The 20372-nt window shown below is 41.6% G+C and overlaps 1 protein-coding gene across 6 annotated transcripts in view; it reads right to left on the bottom strand.

Moving 5' to 3' along the window:
- The window catches only part of CENPI (centromere protein I), a 65804-nt gene that overhangs the window by 42849 nt on the left and 2583 nt on the right, over positions 1–20372 (bottom strand). For all 6 annotated transcript variants that reach the window (XR_010584472.1, XR_012430359.1, XM_045383259.2 and 3 more), the window contains 4 exons: positions 19861–20096; positions 18743–18880; positions 11210–11328; positions 10803–10910 (listed from right to left, as the gene is read on the bottom strand). Coding sequence is in view for 4 of the 6 variants with exons in the window: in XM_045383259.2 (XP_045239194.2) it covers positions 10803–10910; positions 11210–11328; positions 18743–18880; positions 19861–20083 (588 nt within the window). In the remaining 2 variants the exon portion in view is untranslated. The remainder of the gene's footprint in view (positions 1–10802; positions 10911–11209; positions 11329–18742; positions 18881–19860; positions 20097–20372) is intronic.

Genomic DNA, 20372 nt, shown 5'->3' with positions numbered 1-20372 from the left:
ACAGAGACAATATGGCCTTCATGCTCAGAATATGTATTATCTATCCCTTTAAGAAAAGGTTTGCCAACACCTTCTCTAAATAACAGGAAAGTGAAAAAATAAAGTATTTAATAGTACTAGAGAAAGCAACAAGAGCAAAGACTTTCTTTAAACAAAAATTTGTATTTTTGTAGTCATGACTCTAAACTTTAAAGTCTAAACTACAGCATATTCCATATTGCCTCTTCTGTACTTAGAAATGGTTTGAGAAAGAATCTAAACATATTTTTAATAAGCATGAATTTAGATATGGATTTTTTTTTTTTTTTTTGAGACGGAGTTTCACTCTTGTTGCCCAGGTTGGAGCACAATGGCATGATCTCGGCTCACTGCAACCTCCGCCTCCCGGGTTCAAGCGATTCTCCTACCTCAGCCTCCCGAGTAGCTGGGATTACAGGCATGCACCACCACGCCCGGCTAAGTTGGTATTTTTAGTTGAGACAGGGTTTCTCCACGTTGTTCAGGATGGTTTCGAACTCCCGACCTCAGGTGATCTGCCTGCCTTGGCCTCCCAAAGTGCTGGGATTACAGGTGTGAGCTACCATGCCTGGCTGGACTCTTTTTTTAAAAGAAAGAATACATGTTATGACCATGTCTGCCATATGCTACCCAGAGAATAGCAATTTTCAGTATAAAAAATGTGTTACCTTATACGCTTAAGGATATGAACTATTAGCAACACTATCATGTTGAATATGAAATGAGTGTTACACAATCACTTGCCCTAGACTCCAGCATTATAGGAAATCTGACATTCTCTTTTAATCACATGTAGAAAGGAAAAACTCATATATATTAATTATTTTAAAATTGCCTGTCAAATATTTAGGTTGGTGCAAAAGTAATTGCAGTTTTTGCTATTTCAATGGCAAGTACTTTAATAAGTACTTGGGTTATAAAAGGCTTAGTCCCTGCCTGGAAGAACTCAGTCCATTGAGCTATTAGAGGAAAGGAGAAAGCATATCTTCTTATTTCCTATTCTTTACAAAGTATGTTTAAATACAGAATTCATTTGTATTGCAATTTGGTCAGTTTATGAACAGAAACAATATGAGGTTAAGAGAGATGTCAAAGGTTAAGAGAGAGACAATGACGTACCACTTGTCATTCAACCACACCTGTGCACCACAAGACATGCAGCAGGGATAAGCATCCTGCATCCTTACTTTCTATCGACACTTCCAAGGTTACCACTCCTTCACCCTTGTATAGAAAAAGACCTCCTCTGAGACTTACTTCACCCAACTTTACTACCTCTACCTTACCTATACCTTGTCAGCTCACTACTAACCTAGTACCTTCCCCAAAATTCCATGAGGATTTGGGCATCTCACTCAGTTTTCAGCTCTAACTCTAATTCCAATATCATGCCAGACGACTTTAATGTCCCTATCAACAAATCACCGTAGTCTTAGAGTTTACTGACCTCAATTCCAATGACCTGATAACCATCTATAGAAATACTGTGTATTAGATTCGCCGAATGACCCTGACTGCTTTCCTGCCAACTTAGCAATGTTTTTGACATCATATCCAGCGGTTGAAGCATGTTTCAGAGCTGGCATGAAAGCAAGAATCTGCAGTTCCCAAAAACAAAGTGAAAGTAGAAACACTAAATATTAAACAAGGTTTCTCACCAATATTTCTTGCCAAACCTTAAAAACTTTGAACTTACGACTTTAATAGCTACAACGGGAGGCAGGGGTAGGGTGGGCAGAGGATAAAGCTTAGGACCCACCCAATGTGTAGATTATGCAGAGGATCTATTATAATAAAAAACTGGAATCCCCAAGAGCTACACACTAAGTGTATGGTTGTGAAATTAAAACCCCACTGTGTTGAACAGGACAGCAAGTAAACTTGCTTGTCTTGACCTTGGGAATGGGTGAAAGGAAAATAAAACCTTTCCCAAGAATTTGTAACCACAAGCCAGCTCAAAAAATGTCTGCAGTTTGGCCAGGCATGGTGGCTCATGCCTGTAATCCCAACACTTTGGGAGACCAAGGCAGGCAGATTACCTGAGGTCAAGAGTTCGAGACCAGCCTGACCAACATGGATAAATCCCGTCTCTACTAAAAATACAAAATTAGCCGGGCATGGGGGTGCATGCCTGTAATCCTAGCTACTCAGGAGGCTGAGGCAGGAGAATCGCTTAAACCCAGGAGGCAGAGGTTGCAGTGAGCCAAGATCGCGCCATCGCACTCCAGCCTGGGCAACAAGAGCAAAACTCTGTCTCAAAAAAAAAAAAAAAATTATATCTCTATATCTATATCTATATATATCTGCAGTTTGAATTTACACAAATGGGATGGCCTGGAAAACCTAAAGAGAATAACTTAAAGTGGCTCTAGCTTAGTTGTAACTCCCAGGTAAATCATATATCTTGTATCCAGGGACTTGTATCTAGAATACAGAAAGAACTCTTACAACCCTATAGGATAATGAACAACCCAATTTAAAAGTGGGCAAAGGATCCTAACAGACATTTCTCCAGGGAGGGTATACAAATGGTCAATAAGCACATGAAAAGATGCTCAATATCATTAGTTATCAGGGAAATGCAAATCAAAACCACAATGAAAGACTACTTTACACCTACTAGCATAGCTATAATCAAGTCAGATAAAATAGCCAGTATTGGTGAGGATGCGATGAAATTTGAACCCTGTTATAGATTGCTGGAGGGAATGAAAAATGGTACAGCCACTGTGGAAAAGAGTTTGGCGATTCCTCAAAAAGCTAAACATAGAATTGCCATATCATACAGTAATTTTTTTCCTAGGTATACACTCAAAGGAACTGAAAAAGCAGGAACCTGAACAGATATTTATATACCAATATTCAACACAGCATCATTCACAATAGCCAAAAGGTGGGAACAACTCAAATGTCCAACAACAGATGAATGGATAAACAAAATGAGATATAGTCATCCCTTGTTATCAGCAGGGGATTGGTTCCAGGACTTCCCCTCTCCGCCACCGTATCAAACTCTACAGATTCTCAAGTTTGTTATATAAAATTGTGTAGTACTTGCCTATAACCTATGCACATCCTCCTGTATACTTTAATCAGGGGGTGCCCAGTCTTTTGTTTTCCGGGCCACACTGAAAGAAGAACTGTCTTGAGCCACACATAAAATACACTAATGATAGCTGATGAGCTTAAAAAAAATCCCCCGGGCCGGGCGCGGTGGCTCACGCCTGTAATCCCAGCACTTTGGGAGGCCGAGACGGGCGGATCACGAGGTCAGGAGATCGAGACCATCCTGGCTAACACGGTGAAACCCCGTCTCTACCAAAAAATACAAAAAACTAGCCGGGCGAGGTGGCGGGCGCCTATAGTCCCAGCTACTCGGGAGGCTGAGGCAGGAGAATGGCGTGAACCCGGGAGGCGGAGCTTGCAGTGAGCTGAGATCCGGCCACCGCACTCCAGCCTGGGTGACAGAGCGAGACTCCGTCTCAAAAAAAAAAAAAAAAAAAAAAATCCCCCAAAAACTCTCATAATGTTTTAAGAAAGCTTACGAATTTCCGTTGGGCCTCATTCAGAGCAATCCTGGGTTGTGGGTTGGACAAGCTTGCTTTAAATCATCTCTGGATTAGTTATAATACTTAATATAATGTAAATGCTATGTAAATAGTTATTACACTGCATTTTTTATTTGTATTTTTTATTGTTATCTATATCTTTTAATATTTTCAATCAGTAATTGGATGAATCCATGGATGCAGAACCCTCAGACACAGAGGGCTGACTGCATATATATGAAGTAGAATATTATTCATCCATAAAAAGGAATGAAGTTCTGATACATGGTACAAATGAATGAACCTTAAAGACATTATGATAAATGAAAGCAGCCAGACACAAAAGGATAAATACTGTATGATTCCACTTATATGAGGTGACTAGAATAGGCAAATTCATAGAGACAGATAGTAGATTAGAGGCTACTAGGAACAGGGGAAAGAGGGAATAGGGAGTTACTGTGTAATGGTTAGAAAATTTCAGTTTAGAGTAATGAAAAAGTTTTGGAAATAGATAGTGGTGATGCTTGCACGACACTGTGAATGTAATACATGTCACTGATATATACACCAAAAAAGTTTTAAAATGGTGAGGGTCAGGCACAGTGCCTCACATCTATAATCCCAGCACTTTGGGAGGCCGAGGCAGGAGGATTGCTTAAGGCCAGAAGTTCAAGGCCAGCCTGGGCAACATAGTGAGACTCTGTCTCTAGAAAAACTTTAAAAATTAGTTGGGCATGGTAGTGCATGCCTGTGGTCCCAGCTACTTTGAATGATGAAGTGGATGACTCATTGTATGGTATGCGAAATAAATCTCAATAAAGCTGTGTTTGTCTTTGGGTTTTTTTTTTTTTTTTGAGACAGAGTCTCGCTCGTCACCCAGGCTGATCAATCGAGGTTGCAGAGAGCCATGATAGTGCCACTGCACTCCAGCCTGCACAAGAGTGAGACCCCATCCCAAATTAAAAAAAAAAAAAAAGAATAGAAATAATGAAAAAAAATAAATGGCCGGGCTCGGTGGCTCAAGCCTGTAATACTAACACCTTGGGAGGCCAAGGAAGGCAGATCACCTGAGGTCAGGGATTTGAGACCAGCCTGGCCGACATGGTGAAACCCCGTCTCTACTAAAAATACAAAAATTAGCCAGGCATGGTGGCGCATGCCTATAATCCCAGCTACTCGGGAAGATGAGGCAGGAGAATCACTTGAACCTGGGAGGCGGAGGTTGCAGTAAGCTGAGATCGCACCATTGCACTCCAGCCTGGGCAACAAGAGTGAAACTCTGTCTCAAAAAATAAATTAAAAAAAAAAAAAATTTAAGTACTAATACACCAGGCACGGTGGCTCATGCCTGTAACCCCAGCACTTTGGGAGGCCAAGGCAGGCAAATTACCTGAGGTCGGGAGTTCAAGACCAGTCTGACCAACATGGAGAAACCTCATCTCTACTAAAAATACCAAAAATTAGCCAGGCGTGGCGGCACATGTCTGTAATCCCAGCTACTCAGGAGGCTGAGGCAGGAGAATAGCTTGAACCCGGGAGACGGAGGTTGCACTGAGCCAAGATGGCGCCACTGCACTCCAGCCTGGGCAACAAGAGTGAAACTCCATCTCGGGAGGGGGAAAAAAAAAGTACTAATACATGCTATAACACAGATGAAACTTGAAAACATTTTGCTAAGAGGCAAGTCATAAAAGACCACATTATTACATTAGTTCATTTATATAAAATGTCCAAAATAGGCAAACTTATAAAGACAGAAAATTAGATTAGGGGTTGCTTAGAGCTAGGGGGTTAATAGAGAGATGGGAGTGATAGCAAAGGGTATGGGGTTTCTTTTTTTTCTTTTTGAAATGATGAAAATGTTCTAAAATTGACTATGCTGAAATGGTTGTACATACCTGTGACTATACTTAAAATCAGTAAATTGAATAAATGGGTGAATTGTGGAGTATGTGAATTAAATCTCAATAAAGCTGTGTTTGTCTTTTTTTTTTTTTTTTTTTTTTTGAGACAGAGTCTCGCTCGTCACCCAGGCTGGAGGGTGCAGTGGTGCAATCTCGGCTCACTGCAATCTCCGCCTCTCCGGTTCACATGATTCTCCTGCCTCAGCCTCCCAAGTAGCTGGGATTAGAGGTGCCTGCCACCATGCCTGGCTAATTTTTGTATTTTTAGTAGAGACGGGGTTTCGCCATGTTGGCCAGGCTGTTCTCAAACTCCTGACCTCAAGTGATCCGCCCCCCTCAGCCTCCCAAAGTACTGGGATTACAGGTGTTAGCCACCACGCCTGGCCTAAAGCTGCTTTTTAAAAGTAGCTAGAGAGAAAAGAAAAAAAAGGATTACAATTAGACTGATTCAATAACATGATGGAAGCAAGGAGCCAGTGGAATAATATTGTCAGTATCCTGAAAAAATTTAACTGTCATTCTAGAATTCTACATACACCAATACCAGTTTTCAAGAACAAGGGCAAAGTAGAGACATTTTCAGACAAAGAGTTTGCCATCAAAAGATTTTCAATGAAAGAATAAAAAATACACTTTTAGCCAAAGGAAAATAATCTCATCTTGAAGGTGTGAGATGCAAAAACAAATGATGAGCAAAGATACTGGGAGATATGTGGGCAAATCTAAACAATTATCAACTGTAAAAATAATATTGGTCAGGCGCAGTGGCTCACGCCTGTAATCCCAACACTTTGGGAGGCTGAGGCAGGTGGATCACCTGAGTTTGAGACCAGCCTGACCAACATGGAGAAACCCTGTCTCTACTAAAAATACAAAAAATCGCACCATTGCACTCCAGCCTGGGCAACAAGCGTGAAACTCTGTCTCAAAAGGAAAAAAAAACACCTACTCTGTGTGTGTGTGTGTGTGTGTGTGTGTGTGTGTGTGTGTGTGTAAAGGGATGGAGAAAAACAAGGTAAAACTAAAACCAGACAACAACAGCATATAAGCCAGGAGCAGTGTGATGAGAGCTAAAGCATTCTTCTGCACCATATGACACGAAGAGAAAAAAAAGAACAAGAAAAAGAGAGTTAAAGCATCCTGAGGTTTTTGTATCCTGTAAGATAAAGGTACAGATGCCAGTTACCTTTAGACTTAAAGCATGCATGTTAAGTAGGTACAAAAACACTTAGGTGACTTCCAAACAAGAATAGGAAAAAAACTAGGGTCAAAAAAAAAAAAAGCTCATTTAGAATATCTCAAAATAAGATATCTGAATTTATTTCTACTATAATCACTACACCGAGGTAAATAAACTAATTATCAGCCGGGCACGGCAACAGAGTGAGACTCCGTCTCAAAAAAAAAAAAAAAAAAAAAAAAAAAAAAAATTAGAAGACCCCTTGGCTGGTGTGGTAGCTCACACCTGTAATCCCAGCACTTTGAGAGCCCGAGGCCGGTGGATCACCTGAGGTCAGGAGTTAAAGACCAGCCTGGCCAACATGGTGAAACCCCATCTTTACTAAAAATACAAACAAATTAGCCGGGCGTGCTGACAGGTGCCTGTAATCCCAGCTACTTGGGAGGCTGAGGCAGGAGAATCTCTTGAACCCAGAAGGTGGAGGTTGCTGTGAGCTGAGATCACGCCATTGTACTCTAGCCTGGGCCAAAAGAGCAAAATTCTGTTTCAAAAAAAAAAAAAAATTAGAGGACCCCAAAATTGCTTTTTGTTTTTCTGGGTAATGTCTGTCAACACTCACCAGGTTAGAAATAATACTGAGAATATTTTTTTTTGAGACAGGTTCTTGCTCTGTCACCTATGCTGGAATACAATGGCACCATCACAGCTCACTGCTGCCTCCAACTCCCAGGCTCAAACGATCAAATGATTTCTGCCCCCCGCCCCAGCCTCCCAAGTAGTTGGTACTACAAGTGCACGCCACCACACCCAGCTTTTTTTTTTTTTCCCCCAGTAAAGATGAGGTCTCACTAGGCTGGAATGCAATGGCATGATCTCAACTCACTGCAACCTCTGCCTCCTGGACTCAAGCGATCCTCCTGCCTCAGCCTCCTAAGTAGCTGGGACGATAGGCACATACCACCACACCTAGCTAATTTTTGTATATTTTGTAGAGATGGGGTTTCACCATGTTGTCCAAGTTGGTCTCGAACTCCTGAGCTCAAGTGATCTGCCTGCCTCGGCCTCCTCAAAGTGCTGGAATTACAGGCATGAGCCACCACGCCCAGCCCATTTCTACAAATCTTTTTAATGTCTCTGGCTTAAGAGAATACAGTTGGAATCTGTGCTTCTATATTAATTCTATTATGTTTTGATTGAATTGCATGAAGAAAATCCAGCCTCACACAGATATATAGTTGGAAAAGGTAGGAACAGTTTAAAAGGCTTTTCAGAAAATTATGGATATTAGTCTTTGCTACTACACTAAAACTTGACAAGTGGTAGTTTCTTAAGGGGTAGCTGTAATGTGGAATCTGAAACACTCTCAATAAAAGCTCTGTACTCTGTTCCATTAAAATTCGTTGATGTATCTTGTATTTTAAAGGGTTCTTTTACCCATTTATGAATTTAGAACATCATACTTGTTCATCAGGAAAATATTGGCTCACTGAGTTATACTGAGCTTCCAAATGCTGACACATTTCATTATATGGTAACTAAAAATCACAACATTAATACCATCACCAATTATTACAAAAGTCTTTCAGGTATCTGAAAGCTGTCAGGTTCATAGTGGCAGATACAAATTTTCTAAACTTTAATTTTTCACTTGAATGCTCAAATGTTATCACTGGCAACAGATACGGCCAGTTGTTTTCTTTGAATAACAGGCTTGTTTTGTTCATTTTCAAGAAAACATCTTCCAAGTACCCAAGTCTGTATAACTATGGTTCGTATGTCAGTCATTCTTTTTTTTTTTGAGACAGAGTCTCACTCTGTCGCCAGGCTGGAGTGCAGTGGCGTGATCTCGTCTCACTGCAACCTCTGCCTCCTGGGTTCAAGCAATTCTCCTGCCTCAGCCTCCCAAGTAGCTGGGACTACAGGTGTGCGCCAACATGCCCAGCTAATTTTCCTATTTTTAGTAGAGACGGGGTTTCACCATGTTGGCCAGGATGGTCTCAATCTCTTGACCTTGTGATCCGCCTGCCTCGGCCTTTCAAAGTGCTGGGATTACAGGTGTGAACCACTGCGCCTGGCCATCAGTCATTCTTTCAAATAAAAATGGAGCTAGTTTGGCTCACAACTCAATCACACAAATGCTTTTCCTCAGAATAACCATTGTACTTTAGTATGCAGGACTTTGTTTGTACTTGCCATTTCATTACACAGAATATTAAAGACGTAGAGATTTAATAAAACTATTGAGTTAATTTTTATGCTTCACTTGACATTCTTTTTTTTTTTTTTTTTTTTTTGAGACAGAGTCTCGCTCTGTCGCCCAGGCTGGAGTGCAGTGGCCGGATCTCAGCTCACTGCAAGCTCCACCTCCCGGGTTCATGCCATTCTCCTGCCTCAGCCTCCCGAGTAGCTGGGACTACAGGCGCCCGCCACCTTGCCCGGCTAGTTTTTTGTATTTTTTAGTAGAGACGGAGTTTCACCGTGTTAGCCAGGATGGTCTCGATCTCCTGACCTCGTGATCCGCCCGTCTCGGCCTCCCAAAGTGCTGGGATTACAGGCTTGAGCCACCGCGCCCGGCCTACACTTGACATTCTTAAGTGAAATTAGCATTTTTGTTTTTTTACCACAATGAAGAACATAATAAAGAACATGCTAGTACAGTTTGGTGCCACTGCCTTGATTCATGTTAAATGGCCAGTAGTTTTACCCAGAATTGCTTTAGCACCATCAGTGCTAAGGTCAACAAAGTGAAAATGGCAAATAATACCTTGGTTTTATTATGAAAATAATTTTGACCTCTTGGACTTCCCGAAAGGGTCTTAGGAAGCCCCAGGGGGTCCACAGACCATATTTGAGAATTTCTTGTCTACGACATCATGTTATACCTAGATTATCATGTCAGCTTCCTAACTAGTATTCCTGCCTTCGGCCTCTCTCTTAATTCACATTGTTGGGCACTACTAGATACAGCTTCCTACAGAGCTGCTTTCAACATATTCCAGCCAAAAATATTCAGTGATTTACCCACTGAATAAAGTTCAAATTCCTTAGCATCACATTGGAAGACCTCTACAATCTGTCTTCACCCAACTTTTTCAGCCTTACCACCTAACACCATCGCCAATTAAGTCAGGCTGGTCTATTTAAGGTCTCCTAAAACACAATTTACACACCTCACGACTTTGCTTGAAATATTCCCATCATATCAAATATCATTTTCTGTCACCAAATCCCAAATCCTATTCAACCTGTGAGGCCCAGCTCAACACCCACATACTTTATGGTGCTCTTAACTAATCATTTTGAGTTACAGTGCTTTCTTCCTTCCTGGAAATATTATAGCAATTATTATCTTCAAACTCTCATATGCTGTTTTTGATAATTTATGTTATTTCCTTAATTCCCCAACTAGATTTCAAGTTCCTGGAGTATAGAAACCCTATGCTAAACTTTGAATCTTCTACAGTGCCTAGAACAATGCAATGAACACGCTGGAAACATCATTTTAAAAAATAAAATCAATAAATGAATTCCCTTCCCAAAGGCAAGAGAAATACAGTTAGACGAGTGATTCACACGGTCTGTGAACTACTGATGGTCCTTGAAAGTCTTCCAGGTGGACAGTAGATTGATTTCTTAAAGTTATTAATGTTTTTAAGGGAAATAATTATGCTATTTAATAAAAATCACTCCATTGGCACTCATGAAAAGTAATCCTCTCCTTCTCATTAATTTTGATGAGGCTTTTGCAGTGTTAATCAAGAAAATGTAGAGTAAATGACTCAAAGGACCCTGTTGAAGTGGTTTAAAAGGGAAAAGATGGCAATAAGTGCTCTAGATCAGCAAACAAGACTCCAATGTGAAATCAACTTTATCTGTAACATTTTTATTTCCTTAAAATAAGATATAAAGTAAATATGATAAAAACTTTCTATTTGTTAATCTGAGAGACAGGAGCAAAATAGAATGTTATTATTTGCCCTTTTCTGTATATTTGATATGTCTATGTTATCTTGGTACATTTCTGTATGTTTGATATATTTTTAAAATAAGGAAAAACACATTGTATAGCATGCTGAAGGATATATGGTACATCAATATACACTCATGTACTATTTGATTGATGCCTAATGCTGTCCAATTTTTACTTACCAGTGCATCATCTTGCAATGAAGCAAAAAAGAAGCCGTAGAGCAAGTTAATTTGCTCCTTACGATCAATGAAGTCAAACATTGCAACCAGCCAACGATAAAAAAGTACCTATTGAAGAGACAAAATACTTATCTTTAAAGAAATACAACTGGTACAGAAGAGTTTAATTCCACCCCCCGTCCCCCGTCGCCAGGGCTATTTTAGAGGCTTCAGGCACAAAGTAGAATAATAGATTTTATTTCTCAGTAAAAATTTCTGTTTGAACATAGCCCTTGCATCAAGATATATTGTTCCAAAACTACAGGCTTTGCACAAAAGGCCAATGTCATTACTTGATAAGTGGCTCTTCCTTGTCAGTCCTTAAGTGGTTCTGAAGGACTTACAATCAAAGAGTTTAAAAAGATTACCTTGGTGCTACCAGAACACTTGTCAACACAAAGCCAGGAGACTGCCTTAACCACAGAATCTTGTGATATTACTGTTGCTGGGATCATGCACTTCAATATCCGTGTGTTTACAGCATTTCCTGGAAAGGAGACAAGCTAAATTAAACTACATTTTGATGTCTCAATTGTTCTTTTACTATTATTCACTCTCGGATCTAAAAATCTCACATTAGGCTGGGCATGATGGCTCATGCCTGTAATCCCAGCACTTTGGGAGGTCATGGTGGGTGGATCACCTGAGGTTGGGAGTTCGAGACCAGCCTGACCAATATGGAGAAACCCCATCTCTACTAAAAATACAAAAATTAGCCAGGCGTGATGGAGCATGCCTGTAAGCCCAGCTACTCGGGAGGCTAAGGCAGGAGAATTGCTTGAACCCAGGAGGCGGAGGTTATGGTGAGCTGAGATCGTGCCATTGCACTCCAGCCTGGGCAACAAGACCAAAACTCCATCTCAAAAAAAAAAAAAACCTCACATTATATTGAAGGCAATAAAAACCAACAGTGTGTAAAATTCAGTATCTCTTATCATTATTAATAAATTGTTCAAAATAAAAATGTACCTTTAACTACTGATGTAAACTATAAGGCAATGGTGAGGCACAGTGGCTCATGCCTATAATCCTAACACTTTGGGAGGCCGAGGCAGGCGGATCACTTGAGCCCAGGAGGTCAAGACTAGCCTGGGCAACACGCCAAAACCCCATATCTACTAAAAATACAAAAATTAGTCAGGGGTGGTGGGGTAAGCCTTTAGTCCCGGCAACTTGGGAGGCTGATGTGGGGGAAACACCCGAGCCCAGGGAGGTCGAGGCTGCAGTGAGCTGTGATCATGTCACTGCACTCCAGCCTGGATGACAAAGTGAGACCCTCTCTAAAAAAAAAACAAAACAAAACAAAACAAAACAAAACAAAAAAAACTATAAGGCAAATTATTTGGCTCAAATATTTCTATTTAAAAAATATAAATGAGTACAGGGTTTCTTCTTGGGGTGATGAAAATGTTCAAGAATTAGATAGTGGTGATGATTACACAACTCTGACTATGCTTTAAAGAAATGCTGAATTTGGAGCTGAACGCAGTGACACATGCCTATAATCTAAGCACTTTGGGAGGCTGAGGTGGATGGATTGCTTGAGCCCAGGAGTTTGAGACCAGCCTGGACAACATAGCAGGACCCCGTCTCTATGTAAAAAAAAAAAAAAAAAAAGGCCGGGCGCGGTGGCTCAAGCCTGTAATCCCAGCACTTTGGGAGGCCGAGACGGGCGGATCACGAGGTCAGGAGATCGAGACCATCCTGGCGAACACGGTGAAACCCCGTCTCTACTAAAAAATACAAAAAACTAGCCGGGCGAGGCGGCGGGCGCCTGTAGTCCTAGCTACTCGGGAGGCTGAGGCAGGAGAATGGCGTAAACCCAGGGGGCGGAGCTTGCAGTGAGCTGAGATCCGGCCACTGCACTCTAGCCCGGGCGACAGAGCCAGACTCCGTCTCAAAAAAAAAAAAAAAAAAAAATTAGCTGGGCATGGTGGCGCCTCCTGGGCGGCTGAGGCCGGAGGACTGCTTGAGCCTAGGAGTTTGAGATTAGCCTAGGCAATATAGTGAGACCCCAATCTCTACAAAAAATACAAAAATTAGCCAGATGTGGTAGCACATGCCTATAGTCCCAGTTACTTGGTAGGCTGAGGTAGGAGGATCACTTGAACCTAGAAGGTGGAGGTTGCAGTGAGCTGAGATCACACCACTAGACTCCAGCCTGGGTGACAGAGTGAGACTCTGTCTCCAAAAACAAAAATGCTGAATTTTTAAAACAGTGAATTTTGCCAGGAGCGGTAGCTCATGCCTGTAATTCCAGCACTTTGGGAGGCCGAGGCAGGCAGATCACCTGAGATCAGGAGTTCAAGACCAGCCTGGCCAAGGTGATGAAACTCCATCTCTAATTTAAAAAATACAAAATTAGGCCAGGCGTGGTGACTCACGCCTGTAATCCAGGCTGGGCGACAAGAGTGAAACTCCATCTCAAAAAAAAAAAAAAAAAAAAAATTAGCCGAGTGTCATGGTAGGCGCCTGTAATCCCAGCCACTCAGGAGGCTGAGGCAGGAGAATCACTTGAACATGGGAGGTGGAGGTTGCAGTGAGCCGAGATCACGCCATCGCACTGCACCCTGGGCTACCAGAGTGAAACTCCATCTCAAAAATAAAAAAGTAAAAAATAAAAAAATAATGAATGTTATGAGGGCACGGTGGCTCACAACTGTAATCCTAGCACTTTGGAAGGCCAAAGCAGGCAGATCATCTGAGGTCAGGAATTCAAGACCAGCCTGGGCAACATGGTGAAACCCCCATCTCTACTAAAAATACAAAAATTAGCTGGGCGTGGTGGTGGGTGCCTGTAATCCCAGCTACTTAGGAGGCTGAGGCAGGAGCATCGCTTGAAACCGGGAGGCAGAGGTTGCAGTGAGCCGAGATCACACCATTGCACTCCAGCCTGGGCAATAAGAGTGAAACTCCGTCTCAAAAAAAAAAAGAAAACAAAAGGAAAAAACAATGAATTTTATGGTATGTGAGTTATATCTCCAAAAAAGCTTTCAATCACAGGAAAATTTCAAAGATTTTTTTTTAATGGCCTCATAGACTGATTTATTTAAAGCTACTGATGGACACTTTGCATGAGGTGTTACATTTAAGAATGTATTTGTTCATGAGAGAATGTGAGCCAGAAATAAAAACATACATATAAAATTAAAATGTATATATTTGTATCATCCGCTCACCCCAAAAAAGCAGGAAGAGTAGCAGAATAGAACAGATATTCTTTTTTTTTTTGCGACAGGGTCTGACTCTGTCACCCAGGCTGGAGTGCAGTGGCGCAATCATAGCTCACAACAACCTCAAATTCCTGGGCTCAAGCAATCCTCCCACCTCAGCCTCCAGGGTAGCTGAGACTACAGGCATGTGTCACCATACCTGCTTACGTTTTTTATTTCTAGCAAAGACAAGGTCTCACTATGTTGCCCAGGCTGGTCTCGCACTCCTGGACTCAAGGGATCTGCCCACTTTGGCCTCCCAAAGTGCTGGGATTACAGGCATGAGCCACCATGACTGGCCTAGAACAAGATATTCTTGGAATTGACTAGCAGTAATACCATTCTACACTAGTCCAATCTTTCCACTTGATCTCAGGCCTCTATGGTGTTCTCCCATCTGGTAATAGAAATGATGTCACAGAGATCACCTGAGGGCAAGAGTTCGAGACCAGCCTGGCCAACGTGCTGAAACCCCATCTCTACTAAAAATACAAAACTTAGCCAGGCATGGTGGCGGGCGCCTGTAATCTCAGCTACTCAGGAGGGTGAGGCAGGAGAATCGCTTGAACCTGGGAGGCGGAGTTTGCAGTGAACCAAGATCGTCTCAAAAAAAAAAAAAAAAAAAAAAAAAAGTCACAGAGGCTGGCTTTGAATACATCCTATCTCAACTTCTGTTAATTAAGGCTTCAAGAATTAGAATATATCTCATCACTTTGTACACTATCATTCTGTGGAGAAGAAAGGAAGCAGTGATGATAGGTAATGAATCACAAAAATAAAAATCTCTGCTTTCCACTCTTGTGGTTTCTTTTCTTGTTTTCTTTCTCACTCCCATCCACTAACTCTTCGAAATTTAAAATAGTCTCACCACTAACACATTACACGTGCACCAAATTCAAAGGGAGAATTCAATACTGATTCTATTTTTACTTCCAAGTGACTTAATTTTTAAAGAATCTAAAGTCCCTTTGTACCTAATTATGATGACATTTCTAGCATACCTGCCTCTGAATATGCATTGAAACTTACCAAAAGAGCTGCATGTAAAGATCTAGTAGGGATGGGGGACATCACAGAAATAACTATAATAAAAGGGAGAAAAGGAATTAAGGAGGCCACATTTGACCTCAGCAAATTCCAGCTTAGCAGAAAAAAAAAAAATGAAAAGTAACAATAGAAAGCCAGAGATTATTTTTTAAATTGCTATATAAGTTTCCCAAGTCTGAGGCATGCATTTTGAGACACCTCAAGTCCTGGCAGACATCAAGATAACCTAATCATTAATTTCTGAGATAAAGAAAGGAGGCTGGGTGCAGTGGCACGCACCTGTAGTCCCATCTACTTGGGAGTCTGAGATGGGAGGACTGCTTGAATCTAGAAGGTCGAGGCTGCAGTGAACCGTGATCATATCACTGCACTGCAGTCTGGACAACAGAGTGAGACTCTGTCACGAAAAAAAAATTTCTAAAACAGAAAACATCTGTATACTCCACATGTTGTTTTTTTGTTTTGTTTTGTTTGAGATGGAGTCTCGCTCTGTCACCCAGGCTGGAGTGCAGTGGCATGATCTCCGCTCACTGCAAGCTCTGCCTCCTGGGTTCACGTCATTCTCCTGCCTCAGCCTCTCAAGTAGCTGGGACTACAGGCGCCCACCACCACGCCCGGCTAATTTTTTGTATTTTTAGTAGAGATGGGGTTTCACCATGTTAGCCAGGGTGGTCTTGATCTCCTGACCTCGTGATCCACCTACCTCAGCCTCCCAAAGTGTTGGGGTTACAGGCGTGAGCCATTGCGCCCAGCCCCTACTCCATATATGTTTTAAAGTGAGATGGGAGTGGGTGAATTGATCTTGACAGACATTGTTCAGTTAAACACGGATTCCTGGAAAGATATTAGAACCAAACAATCTAAAACCATCTACAAGAAAAAAAACAATTTTATTAGGTCTCATTTAACTTTCTAGGGAAACATAGAGAACTAATCAGATAAAAATGGAGAAATAAAATACCTGACAGTCATATGTTGAATTCGGTTAGTAATGTGTTGTTACTTTAAAATAAATACACATACCCCTGCAAATATGCTGCTAGGATATAAACAAAGGAATCTAACATGCGACAGCCAAGAAACACTTAGTATATAAAGCATTTGGTTTTGAGAGCTGTCTTAATCTTTCTTTTTTTTCCCCAGAGACAGAGTCTTGCTCTGTGGCCCACACTGGAGTACAGTGGCACCATCATAGCTCATTGCAGCCTCAAACTCCTGGGCTCAAGTGATTCTCTTGCCTCAGACTCCCAAGTAGCTGGGACTACATGCACATGCTACTGCACCTAGCTAACTTTTTTTTTTTTTTTAACATTTTGTAGACAAGGTTTCGCTTTGTTGCCCAGGCTGGTCTCAAATCTGGCTTCAAGCAATCATCCTGCCTTGGCCCTCCAAAGTGCTGAGATTACAGGCATGAGCCACTATACCCAGCCTTAACTTTTTTTAAGTAGAAAAAAAAGCAGCAATGTGGTACAGTATAAGCACTAGAATGGGAGTTTGGTCATCTTATTTCCCCAGTTCTACCTCTGACATTAAGCAAGTCTCTTTAACTACTCTGAGCCTCTTTTTCCTCACCTTTAAATGAGAGTGTTTAGAGTCTAAAATACCTTCCAAGTCTGAATTTAAATGAGAAAAAGTTAAAAGGTTCAAGTAAATAAAATATTGACCAGGTATTATTTCTAAGAACCTCTTCCAACCATCCCAACCATCACCAATGAATTTAGAACAGGAAAAGATGCACTTGCACAAAAGAAAAAGCATCTTAGCTGGGCACGGTGGCTCATGCCTGTAATCCCAGCACTTTGGGAGGCTGAGGCAGGCGGATCATCTGAGGTCAGAAGTTTGAGACCAGCCTGGCCAACATGACGAAACCCCGTCTCTACTAAAAATACAAAAATCAGCCGGGTGTGGTGGCACATGTCCATAATCCCAGCTACTCAGGAAGCTGAGGCAGGAGAATTGCTTGAACCCGGGAAGCAGAGGTTGCAGTGAGCCGAGATCACGCCATTGCACTCCAGCCTGGGTGAAAGAGCGAAACTCCATCTCAAAAAATAAATAAATAAAATAAAGAAAATGAAGGTAATGAAGTAGACTAAGTGATCTTTTAAGATGCCTTCCAGCAACATTGTTGAAATTACTACGTATGCTTAAGATAAATACTAAAAAACGGTTCTCATGTATTTGGTGACAAAAGTATGTATTTTGCATTTTATTTGTAATGATATATGGTAACTGGTCATTTTCAGCATATGCACACAGAAACTTTTGGCCTAAACACACAAAAAAGCCCATTGTATAATCTTAACAGATTGGTCTTATGAAGAGAACAGTAAACATAAAAAACTGCAACTAATTCCAATGAACAATCTAATTCAAAGTCTAAAAGGAAGGTCGGGCACAATGGGTCACGCCTGTAATCCCAATGCTTTGGAAGGCCAAGGAGGGCGGATCACCTGAGGTCGGGAGTTCGAGACCAGCTTGACCAACATGGAGAAACCTCATCTCTACTAAAACTACAAAATTAGTCGGGCATGGTGACACGTGCCTGTAATCCCAGCTACTCGGGAGGCTGAGGCAGGAGAATTGCTTGAACCCAGGAGGTGGAGGTTGCAATGAGCCAAGATCGCACCATTGCACTCCAGCCTGGGCAACAAGTGCAAAACTCAATCTCAAAAAAATAAATAAACAAAGTCTAAAAGGAAAAACTAATAGCAAAGTGATGACAAAAACATCCAAGACCGGGCACAGTGGCTCACGCCTGTAATCCCAGCACTTTGGGAGGCCGAGGCAGGTGGATCACGAGGTCAGGAGTTCAAGACCAGTCTGCCCAAGATGGTGAAACTCCGTCTCTACTAAAAATACAAAAACATTAGCCAGGCGTGGTGGAAGGCACCTGTAATCCCAGCACTTTGGGAGTCCAATGTAATCCCAGCTACTCGGGAGGCTGAGGCAGAGAGGTGGAACCCGGGAGGTGGAGTTTGTAGTGAGCTGAGATTGCACCACTACACTCTAGCCCGGGCGATGGAGTGAGACCCAGTCTCCCAAAAAAAACAAAAAACAAAAAATGCCCTTGGCCAGGCACGGTGGCTCACACCTGTAATCCCAGCACTTTGGGAGGCCAATGCAGGAGGCTCACGAGGTCAGGAGATGGAGACCATCTTGGCTAACACAGCAAAATAAAATACAAAAATACAAAAAATTAGCCAGGTTACGTGGCACGTGCCTATAGTCCCAGGAACTCGGGAGGCTGAGGCAGGAGAATTGCTTGAACTCAGGAGACAGAGGTAGCAGCGAGCTGAGATCGTGCCACTGCACTCCAGCCTGGGTGACAGAGCGAGACTCCATCTCAAAACAAAAAACAAAACAACATCCCCCTCGAGCCAGGTGCGGTGGCTCAAGCCTGTAATCCCAGCAATTTGGGAGGCCAAGGTGGGAGGATCACTTGAGTCTAGGAGTTCCAGACCAGCCTGGGCAATATAGTCAGACACTGTCTCTATTATAAAAAATGTGTGTGTATACCTATCTATATATATATGTGTGTGTGTGTGTATATATATATATGTGTATATACACATATTTTTAAAGCAAAAAAATATAGGTGCTAGGTGCGTTAAAAGAACAAAAAAAAGCATCTCCTCAACATACCAAATTTGCCACTGAGTGCAATATTTAATAGAACGTCAATTTCTTCTGAAGCTAACCCATTCTTCCAAGCCACATTTTCCACAGTTTTCAAGTGTTTTTCCAAAGTTTTATCTTTATTCTGTGAAGTTTTAACGGGACCTGAAAAAAGAAACAGTATTAAATAGTGAGACCTTTAAAATTATTTCAGTCTTCAGCCTCAATAATAACAATTTGAAACTCTTTAAAGGAATAGCTTAATGACCAGGCGTGGTGACCCACATCTGTAATTCCAGCATTTTGGGAGGCCAAAGCAAGAGGATCACTTGAGGCCAGGAGTTTGACACCAGCCTGGGCAACATGACAAGACTCTATCTCTACAAAAGAATTAAAAACTAGCTGGGCATGCTGGCACGCGCCTGTGGTCCCAGCTCCTCAGGAGGCTGAGATGGGAGGGTCACTTGTGCCCGAAAGGTCAAACGTACAATGACCATGCCACTGCACTCCAGCCTGGGCAACAGAGCAAAACCCTGTCTCCAAAAATAAATAAAGGAGTTTATGTAAGACGTGTCTTCACAAAAACCGTTCAGAGATGTTTTTAACTAAAGAATATTTAACAGTGATAGCACCTTCAGTGAGGAAAGCTGGATTATGCCCTGACATTTCTATTCTAAACTAACTAAAAGCATTGAACTTAGACTACAACCTGTTTCAATACTAGGACAGTGGTTCCCAAACTTTGCCATACATTGGAACCACCCAAAGCCTTTAAAAAAATCCCTATGCCAGGTTGCATTCCATACCAATAAAATCAGAAAGTCTAAGAGTGGATGCCTGACGTCAGTTTGTTTGTTAAAGATTCTCAGAGCCAAAGGGGTAGAAAGGGAGGAAAAGAAAGAAAAGAAAAAAAGATTCTCAAGTGATCCCAATATGCAGCAGTTTGGGAACCACTCTACTAGTAAGTTTTGTTGTTGTGTCCCTAGTGCCCAGCATACTGATATGTAGTAACTGCTCAATGTCTATTAAATAAACAAAAGCATGAATGAGCAAAATTATGCTTTCCTTTAAAAACTCTTCAGAAAAAAAGACTAGACTATTTTTACAGAAATAGGACTTTCATAAGGAAAACAATCCACCTTTACCTTTCTCAAAATATTCCACTGCCATTTGCAAAGCATCTTCAGCTTGATCATCAGCATGCTCATAATCTCCCACTGGATTGTTTTGTCCATGTTTTGAGATGTTCTTTGAGTTGCTTGGACCCTGTTTTACTTTCCAGGCTGAAAGCGTGGTCTGAAAACTAGTACTACCTTGTGAAATCCTGTTTTGTGCCTTGACGTTCTTAACTCTCTTTTGAGGTGACATTACTGCATATGTTCTACACAGAAAACAAGTGTTATCATTAATCAGCCAAACAGTCCTTTTTTATCCACAGAGAGAGGGTGTGTTTCCAGTATTTAGTATACAATAGCTAGCATACAACAGGCATGCAATAAATAAGTTGACAACAATTCAGGAAACAAAATCTAGAGGTTGACTTTCTCAGAAAGTCCTTGCCCTAAATAGAAATAGAAACAACCTGCCAAGGAACATTCATCAGCTGAACTAGCTTTCTAGTGGAAAAAAACAGTAAGAGTACAGGCAACATATGCAA

Source organism: Macaca fascicularis, chromosome X, assembly GCF_037993035.2.
Source record: "Macaca fascicularis isolate 582-1 chromosome X, T2T-MFA8v1.1".
NCBI lineage: Eukaryota > Metazoa > Chordata > Mammalia > Primates > Cercopithecidae > Macaca > Macaca fascicularis.
The sequence above is the reverse complement of the archived record's forward strand: the minus strand, read 5'-3'. Positions and strand labels throughout refer to the sequence as shown.